The sequence below is a fragment of the Oryctolagus cuniculus genome, chromosome 4, assembly GCF_051225735.1.
Source record: "Oryctolagus cuniculus isolate XC-2025 breed Fujian yellow rabbit chromosome 4, ASM5122573v1, whole genome shotgun sequence".
In the NCBI taxonomy this organism is placed as follows: domain Eukaryota; kingdom Metazoa; phylum Chordata; class Mammalia; order Lagomorpha; family Leporidae; genus Oryctolagus; species Oryctolagus cuniculus.
In genome coordinates, this window is record NC_142870.1 from 4060005 (window position 1) to 4069344 (window position 9340).

At 59.3% G+C, this 9340-nt stretch overlaps 1 protein-coding gene across 4 annotated transcripts in view; it reads right to left on the reverse strand.

Annotated features, from left to right (window-relative positions):
• The window catches only part of BACE2 (beta-secretase 2), an 85404-nt gene extending 80050 nt beyond the window's left edge, over positions 1-5354 (reverse strand). For 2 of the 4 annotated variants that reach the window (XM_070073148.1, XM_070073147.1), the window contains exon 1: positions 4625-5338. In XM_070073148.1, the coding sequence (XP_069929249.1) occupies positions 4625-4927 (303 nt within the window). In that variant the 5' untranslated portion in view covers positions 4928-5338. Of the gene's footprint in view, positions 1-4624 lie in introns of all 4 variants that reach the window. The other 2 variants (XM_070073149.2, XM_089330518.1) reach the window with 2 other exon arrangements.
• Between the last annotated feature and the right edge of the window lie 3986 nt (positions 5355-9340).

The following is a 9340-nucleotide window of genomic DNA, read 5'->3' on the forward strand; positions in this document are numbered from 1 at the left end:
GCACTTCTCGTAGTGCCACACCACAGTGGACACGTTAGGACTGTCAGCAGTGAGTCTCCCAGCACTTCTCGTAGTGCCACACCACAGTGGACACGTTAGGACTGTCAGCAGTGAGTCTCCAGTGGAGAAGCCAACACACAGCCACGGCTGAACCCCCCCACCCCCCTAACGCACTGCCTCACCAGGCTCCCGTGCCTGCCACGCCAACACCAGCTGCTTGTTGCCACTGATAAAGAGTACACTTGACCCCCAGATGGAAATTATTGGTAATTAAAAGGTGGGAGTGAATAAGAGAGGAAAAAACAGCCAGAGAAGGATGGACCTAGGGTGAACTCACTGTGGGTGAAGCCGTGTCACGTCTCCCGAAAACCGGTCCTGACGGCTGGCGCTTCTTTGGAAAGAGTGTCTATGCAAACGTGGTCAGCTAAGAGGAGGGCAGGCTGCACGCGCACGGGCCCTTAAACACAGGATTTGCACACAGACCCGCACAGAGCGGAGAAGCTCACGCCAAGTCAGAGGCAGGGACTGGAGAGACCCGGCCAAGAGCCAGCGAGCCAGCAGACACGGAGCCGAGGCCGGGAGGGTCCTCGTTCAGAGGGGGCAGGCTGCTGCCGAGGCCTGGAGTTTGGATTCTGGTCTGCAGACTGTGAGCAGATACAGCGTCCCTTGAAGGTCCCCAGCGCGTGCTCCCCTGTTCCACAGCCCAAGAAAGCCCATGTTGAACCTTGCAGGGCATCAGCCAGGGAGGCCCCGGGGACTCAGGGAGGCAGCCAGCACCCACAGTCAGCAGGAGCCTCCCGCACCCCCGAGACAGCCACAGAAACTCTGCATAAAAAGCTAGCAATGAAGGCGCGGGGCGGAGGCGAAGGCACAGACTGCAACTGGGGAGACCTGGACTGAACTCGCTGCTCTGCCCCTCCCCCGGGGGCCTTGCAGGTCGCCCTGAGACCGGGTTTCCTTGTTTCAAAATGAAGTCAGTGATTGTGCGCCCTTCGCAGGGTGTCGTGGGTTATGCAAACTGCTTAGCATGGGGTCTTGAACACTGGCAACGCGGGCTCACTGCAGCGCCGCGGTCGGCTGGTCCTCTGCCCCCGTGCTGGCCCCGGCTGGTTCCCAGGTCCCCTGCTGAATATCTTCAGTTCTGGAGCCCTGGATGAAGCCTCTCTCTACTCGCTCCAAGGAGGCCGTCACAAACCAGCTCCGGCGTCCTCGTCCCCTCACCCGCCACCTCAGGGTTCTCCAGCTGGGCTTGTCCCATCCCATTCCGTCTTTTCCCAGCCTCACCTCCCATCAGCTTGGTGCCGCCGGGCACCCTGGCTGGCTTATTCTGAAATACAGCCTCACCCACATGCTTGGTTCCTGCTTTCAGGGTCCAGTCCTGAAGACACCAGGGCCCCGATCATCACACACAGCACCGGGACTGGAACGTGAGGCCAACACACGGCCAGCGCATCACGTCCACGTTTAAGTATGAGACAGCCCTGCTTTGGGCTGTACCCATTTTAGTGGAGGTGATAGAAAATCCTTCCCAGAGACCCAGGAAGCCTTTCTGAGGCCACTCCAAGTACAGACCTTTAGTTAGATTTATCATGTGAGCGTGGAAGTCTTTTTTTTAAATAATGGAAATTGCTATAATTATAATCACTTTAGAATACCATTATTATTATTAATAAGACCAAATTGCACGGTTCTACCAGACGCCGGCCGGCTGCTGTTAGAGAGAAGTCACATAACGGTAGCAGGGAGCAAGCCTGGCTCCATCTCCATGCCAACCTGGGCCTGCCCGCCAGCACCCGGGCTCCGTGCCGCGCGCCGGGCCTGCCGGGAGATCCCTGTGACCCTCGCGGAGTCCTCGGGCGGAACGATGTTCTCCCAGCTCTTGATTAAAGCATTCAGGAAATAAGCGTTGGTTCTGCACGGCAGGGCGGGGATCTGCAGGCTCGGGCTGCTGGCTAACCTGCCTCTGGTTCGGTCGCACGCACTCCCGGGCCCAACCACTCATCAGGCTGTTCCCCAAAGGCAGGAGGGGCTGCAGGCCGTGCAGCTGCAGGCCTCCCCTAGGGCTCTGATGTCTTAGGGGGTCACGGTCAAGGGCTCTGGCCAAAAGAAAAGCAAGCAGGAGCGGTAAGGGGAGGAGAGTGAGTGTCCCCCTGGGAGATCAGAACTGGGGTTCTCGGGTCCAGCTCCCGGGCCCGATCCATTTCCTGGCTCTGGGTCAGGTGTGGCCTGCCCTGTGGCCCTGGCAAGCCGTTCAATCCCAAGCTTCATTCTTCCCAGCCCCCGCATGCAGGTCAGACCACCAGGCACGGGGTTAGCGGGTCTTGTGCGGATTTTGGGGAAAGTGCACCCGAAGCACACAGCACAGGGCTTGCCACAGCACCAAGCACCCAGATGCCAGGACGGCTCCTTAACTCCAGAAAAACTCGTGTGTTCTTCATCGCTTGAATTTACGATTCTACTTTTCTCTCCACCTAAGCAATTTTTATTTTAGGCTCTGGAGACCAGCAGAGAGGACATGCGTGACTCTTGTTCAGTAACAGAGCGGACGCCTCCGCCCGGGTTCAGAGGCCCCTCGCTGCTGTCCGCAGGTGGCCGGAGGCGGCTGGGGAAGACAGGTGGGAAGGGAATCCCCGCGCCCCAGCCACCAGCATGTAAGGGTTAATACCACACACGTGGATTTTGCCACGAAGCAGCTCATCATTAAATCAAGCCAGGAAGGAGGAACAGAGTAACTTATTCCCGTTCCCGTCGAGGGTAGAAGTGAAGTCTGGTTTTGTAAAAACAGCCCCTGGAAACATGCCAGCGCTCACGGAGACCTAACCTTGAATGCACTTCTTCCTGGGCTGTGATACAGATAGGAACGTAAGCGCTCAATTCATGCCTGTTAATTAAATTGATTAAGCTTCAGCGTCTAAAAGTAAAGGTCATTGACTTAATTAACAAAGGCAAGCTATTACTTAGGAACGCTTTTTTTTTTTTTTTTTTTTTTTTGAGTCCAGGAGAGGTACCTGTGAGCCCCTCGTGAGACTTGTCCCTCCCGCTTTCCTTTCGAGTGACAGCTCTGGGGATGCTTTCAGCGGGGCCCTGCGTCTCTCAAAATCTGCTTGACAAGGGGGCTTCCAAGAGTCCACGGAGAACACAAGGAAAGACCACGTGTGGGGCTGGTGTGTGGCGCAGTGGTCGGCCACCGCCTGCGAGGCCAGCATCGCACACAGGAGCTCAGCTCCGCGTCCCTGCTGCTCTGTTTCCCACCCCACATTCCCACTAATGCGGCCCGAGTGCGGGGCTCCTGCCACCCGCGTGGGAGAGACCAGGAAGAAGCTCCCAGCTTCCGGCTTCAGCCTGGCCCAGGCCTGGCTATTGTAGGCATCTGGGGACTGAACCAGCAGATGGAATATCTCTCTCTCTCTCTCTCTCCCTCTCCCTCTCTCTCCCTCTCTCTCCCTCTCCCTCTCTCTTTCTCCCTCTCTTTCTCTCTAAGTAAACCATAAAAAGAAGAAACCAGGCCCTGTGAATTCTCATGCAGTAGAGAAAACTTGCTTCCATTCTAGAACCACCCGGAGGTGTGTGTGTGTTTTGTTATTCCCGGCGCAGAGGTCCCAACCCAGGAGTGGATTCCCCAGAACCTGCAGGCTCGGTGGCAGGCGGAAGTCACGAGGCTCTGCCCTGGGCGCGTGTTTGCTCTGGGGCTGCCTCAGCTGACTCCGGTTCCCACGCCCCCTGCCCGGCAGCCACCCTTCCCTCCCGGGATCCTCACGAGGATTCCCATGACTGAGTTGAAAGGCAACCAGGATCAGCCTTGTACACGGAACACACTTTTGCAAGTTGAAGGGGGGGAGCCCTAATTAAACAGCCACAGGCGTTGTTTGTCGGATTTCCTTTTTTAAAAGAACTAGCAGTGCAGCCTTCCCTCTTCCAGTCTTGAATAATTAGACTTACACAAAAGTCATGAGTACGTGCTATTTATGGGGGAACCGTCGGGGAAGTACAACCCAAATGACAACGTTAGAAATAAAAATAAAGTGTCTTTATCCCTCGTGCTCAGCTTAGAAAACCTGACCTCAGATGGCACCTGGCTTAGGTAGTTTGCGCACACGAGGGGCGGGCTTGTCCCTGGGAGTCCCAAGACGATCTTGCTGGGGCGCGCGCCAGCTCCCGACTCGCGCATCTTCACCCGGTTCTCACCCGCACCTCTGCGCTCGCTGGGCCACGGGGCAGCGGCGCCTGGCTCCTCCCGCGGCCGGCTGGCGTGCAGCTGAGCTGCACCCCAGAAACCCCTTTAAAGGAGCTGCCTGGCTGTAGGCGGCGCGCGCCTCTCCAGCCCTGGCACGGGGGCGGGCATTCACACACCGGGCGATCGCACAGCTCCCCCCAGCCCGCCAGGAACCGTGGCCTCTCGACCCAGGCCCGCGGGGCCGACCCCTGCGGCAAGGAGGCTCCGCCCGCACGCAGGGAACCGCGCCAGAGCCAACTTTGAGGTCTCCCCGCGCCGCCCAGCCCCGCCGCGGCGAGGGCTCAAGTTCCACAGCGGGGCGCACGCCCCCGAGCCGCGCCCCGGCCGCCTCCCCGCCGCGACCCCCACCAGCAGCCCGGAGCACGGGCCAGGGTGCCCCCGCTGACCTACCTCCTGCGGGGGGGTCCCGATCAGCATCTCCAGGTAGTAGCCGCGGCCAGAGTCCCCCTGCAGGTTGTCCACCATGGCCAAGAAGTTAGCGGCGCCCCCCGCGGGCTCCAGGGCGAGCGCCAGGCCGTCGGCGTGGGGCGCGGCAGGGGTCCCGGGTCGCGGGCTGGGCGCAGCTCCGCCGCTCGTGGCCGCAGCCACCCGGAGGGGCAGCCTGAAGGGCGCGGGGGCCAGCACCGGGGCCGCGCGCAGGAGCCACTGGGCCAGCAGCGGCAGTAGCAGCAGCGCCCGGGCCGGCGCGCCCATGCCCGTGGCGGGGCCCAGGGGGCGCGCCCAGCCCGGCCCGGCGCGTCCGACTGCGGCTCGGTGACCTGGGCGCGCGGCGCTGCGCGGCTGCGGGGCTGCGGGGCTGCGCGGCTGCGGGACGGGACTGGGAGCGCACAGGAGCGGCGGCGGCGACGGCGGCGGCGCAGGCGGGGAGGAGGCTCCGAGGAGGAGGAGGAGGAGAAGGAGGCGGAGGCCCGGAGGGGGCGGAGGCGCCGGGGCCGCCCCAGCCCGTGCTGCCAAGTTGAGCAAGTTTTCGCCCGCTGCCCCCTCTGGCGGGCGGCGGCTGCGGGGCAGGGGCCGCTGCCTCCCGGGCGGCCGGGGGCAGAGCCGGGCGCGCCGGCCCTGCCCACCCTCGCGTTCTCCGACCGCGCCCCTTCCCCGGGAAACTCGAGTCCTGAATTTCCTCGGAACGCGCCCGGAGCCACGGCCAACGGATGTGACGAGGCTCCTTGGATACCAGGGGGAAAGTTTCGGGAACCCTTAAAGGGGCAGCGAGGGCCTGAACGGACACCCCCGGCCCCGCGCGCGCGCCGGCGCCTTTGTGTGCTCCTGGGTCTGGAGTGGCGGGCGCTGCCGGGGGTGACTCGGGATCAGAGAAGAGGGCGGGGGAGCGAGCAGTGAACCGCGCCCCCTCCCTGCGGGGTCCCCCTTCCTTGTCCCCGTGGGGGCTTCTGACCGAGACTGGGAGAGTTGAGGGTTAGAGAGGTAGGCGCGGACGTGGGCGCTTGGGAAACCCTGGCTGGGGGGCCTGGCTGCCTGCCGGAGGAGCCTGGGTTCTTCTGCGTCCTGCGGTGCCCAATGGGGAGGTGGCCCCGCCGCTGGCTCTGAGCCTGGACGCGGCTCCGCCTTGTCCGTAATGCAGACGAGGTGGTGCCAGGAGCCGCCGCTGCCCCACTGTCCCCGGAGCCCACCGGTCCACTCAGTAAGTTGCCATCGGGGCCCCCGGCTCCACCTCCTCAGCTCCTCGCTGGACATCTGTGCAGGCTGGTGGGGCCGCGGACACTAATCCCGAGAGGCCAGCAGCGAGGGTGATTTCACGGTGGGTGGCTGGCACCCGCGAAGTCCATGGATTCCTACTGAGAGGAGGAGTAAAAATCTTTGTGCCTCCACTGGCAGAGAGATGTTGGCTGTTTTTGAAAAACAAACAAACTCATCTGAAGAAGCCGCCCGAGCCTGCTCACTGCAGGTTCCAGCTGCCTCTGTGCACGGTTTGATTTCCGTGCCTGTCTTCTGGATTTCACAGTAGCCTCTGGCTCGGGGGAGGGGACCCTGTGTCAGAGACCTCTGGCTGTAGTGATTTTTAGATGACTTTATCTGGAAGTCACCTCTTCCCCAAACTCTGACAATCCCTAGCCCCATAAGACAGGCCTGTTGAGTCCCACTCTTTTTTTTTTTTTTTTTTTAAGATTTATTTATTTATTTGAAAGAGTTACAGAGAGAGGTAGAGACACAGAGAGGGGTCTTCCATCAGCTGGGTCACTCCCCAGATGGCTACAACAGCCGGAGCTATGCCGATATGAAGCCAGGAGCCAGGAGCTTCTTCTGGGTCTCCCACGTGGGTGCAGGGGCCCAAGGACTTGGGCCATCTTCTACTGCTTTCCCAGGCCACAGCAGAGAGCTGGATCAGAAGTGTAGCAGCCAGGACTCGAACTGGTGCCCATATGGGATGCTGACGCTTCAGGCCAGGGCGTTAACCCGCTGTGCCACAGCGCCAGCCCCTGAGTCCCACTCTTGACATTCCCCATAGGTCTGCGGATTTCCTGCAGAGCTGTTCACATCTGGGACTCAAGGTTGCAGAGCAAGTATGGTTTCTAAGGGGTGACTATTCACACCCCAGTATCCAGGCTTGGGCTCTGAAAGCTACCGAGATGTCTCGGGAGAAGGGGAGCCTGGTGAACATCACTCAGAACTTGGTGAGGATATGGACCGAGAGACCACGTGCTGTGCAAGCTCAATAGGAGACATGTTTGCTCTCCCTAATAATTAAGATCCACAGGGAAATTTGTAAAAATTCAACTCTAATTGAGGTTTGTAGTCGAAACCCCTGGCTCCATCCGAGGTGAGTCTTGCCACGCTCCTCCCGTTGAGAGGAGTGGGTTGGCGGGTCGGGTACACAGAAGCCGCGAGCCGAGGCGCCAGCCGTGGGCCTGTCTCCTTGTGTGTCTCTGTGCCAATGATCTTTGACTTCTGGAACCCTGCGCAGGACCACGGTGTTGGCTTGGTGTGGCGAACAAGTTTACTTTCTAGGTGTCTGAACTGAAGTGACAGCGGTGGGCCTGTGCTGGGCCAGCCTGGTCATCCTCCTTTCAACTTTGTTGACCTTGAAGGTTCCTCAGGAAGGGCCCTCCCCGTCTGCCCAGTCTGGGGCAGAGCAGAGCCAAGGGAGGAGAACGTGAGCCCGCTCTCCCTGCTGGCCTGCTCCCTCCTCTGCCTCCCTGTCACTCCTCGCCCTCACCACCTCCTGACTTCTGTCTCCACCACGGAAAACAAAATCCCCACGATCAGATGGACCTCACTCTCTGCAGGGGGAGTGACATCAGCGCTGACCCATGTCCTCGGACAGTGGAGGGTGAGGAAGGCCCACCCCCCCCCCTTGTAAAACATTTATTTATTTGGAAGAGTTTCAGAGAGAGAGAGAGAGAGAGAGAGAGAGGCCTTCCATCCACTGGTTCACCCCCTAGATGGCTGCAATGGCCAGAGCTATGCCGATCCGAAGCCAGGAGCCAGGAGCTCCTCCACTGCTTTCCCTTGCACGTCAGCAGAGAGCTGGATCGGAGGCGGAGCAGCTGGCACTGGAACTGGTGTCCGTATGGGATGCTGGCGCTGCAGGCCAGGGCGTTAACCTCTGTGCCACAGCGCCGGCCCCGCCCCCCTCCTCAGGAGCTGAGCCCGGATGCTGCGTAAGCCCCACCCGTGAGTGTGGCCTGCTGTCGGCCTGGCTCCCAGTTCCTTTTCACCAGCAGCTCTCACTCTTTCTGGTTTCGGAACCCCTTTTACGTCTTAGAAAATCGCTGAGGACCCCAAAGAGCTCTTGCTGATGTGGGTTATACCAGGGGATTTCAAAAAGTTCATGCACAAGTGGAATTAAAAGATGCATTTATTTTGGTGCAAAATAGATTGTTCATTGTATGTGTTTTCCTTGAACTTCTTGAAGACCCTCATAGGCATGGGTTGTAAGGGGTTTTTTTTGCACCAATAAAATGTATCTTTTAATTTGATCTTCCATGACCTTCTGGAATTACCCTTGTGTCTGTCAATATTTACCAAATGAGGAATTAACACTGAGGAACTCTTAGCCCTATGTTCATTTAAAAAGAACACAGCAACACAACCAACGTTTTAATGGGAACCATTTCTTTCCCCCAACATTAAGAGTGGCATTGTCTTACATATTAGCAATCTGTTTTCTGGATTAAGGGAAGACAGCAAGATTCTTGGGTTCAGGTCTGTATTCTGTTAGGCTCTCCACCACTCCAGAGGGAATGAGAGTGAGAAAAGCAAGCAACATTGTAGCACTGCGGTGAGAAAGACTGGGGAAAACCAGGCCAGCCTTTGCAAGTGCTGATTTGCACTGTGTGGCTCGGGTTTCTGCCGTGTCCTACGCCACCCAACCTGGGATGAGCCTTGGGTATCCAGAGTCCATGCACTTCAGGGGGAAGGAAAAGGCCGCTAAGGTCTGGTCCTTGCTCTGAATTTTGCCACAGACTTCTTTCTGGGGTCTCGTGCTGGGGTCTTCTTGCTCGGGTCTCTCCCAGCACCTCCCTGCCTTAGCTGACACCAGGCACCTGCAGCCTGGGGAAAGCGTCCTGGTTCTTTTCTTTCTCTGGTCCTTTCTCAGCAACTCCCAGGTGTGGGGGGCCCCTGCTGCTGCTCCTCCTTCTCCCCCGTCTTCCTCTGCTTCCTCCTTCCCCTCCGCCCCTTCCTGGCTGCCATCCCTCGGCAGCCTGCTGCCCTGTCTCTCCCTCCCCTTACAGTCACACTTCTGGACGACGCTGTCTGTTTCCCACTTGGCTCACTCCTCGCAGGCAGACGGCTGAGCCCTCTGAGCTGCCCCCCTCTGGAGGCGCTCGTCCTGTGGCTTCACGCCTGTTAGGGTCATGGGGGATCTTGTCTTTGCCCCTTCCGCAGGTCCCCGTGCACTTGGGGTGTCTCCAGAAACCAGTCCCCCAGTGGAGCAGAGATTTGAGCCCGGGTGGAATGGCACACGGGTGTGCGACCGAGGTCCCTCGGTGCCTGTGGTGCAAACTTCAGGATGTGTTTCTGAGGTCTGGAACACGTCGTGTTCAGATTTATTTATTTACTTGAAAGGCAGAGTGACAGAGAGAGAAAGGGAGAGCGAGCGAGGGATCTTCCATCTGCTGATTCACTCCCCAGATGCCTGCGACGCTGGGG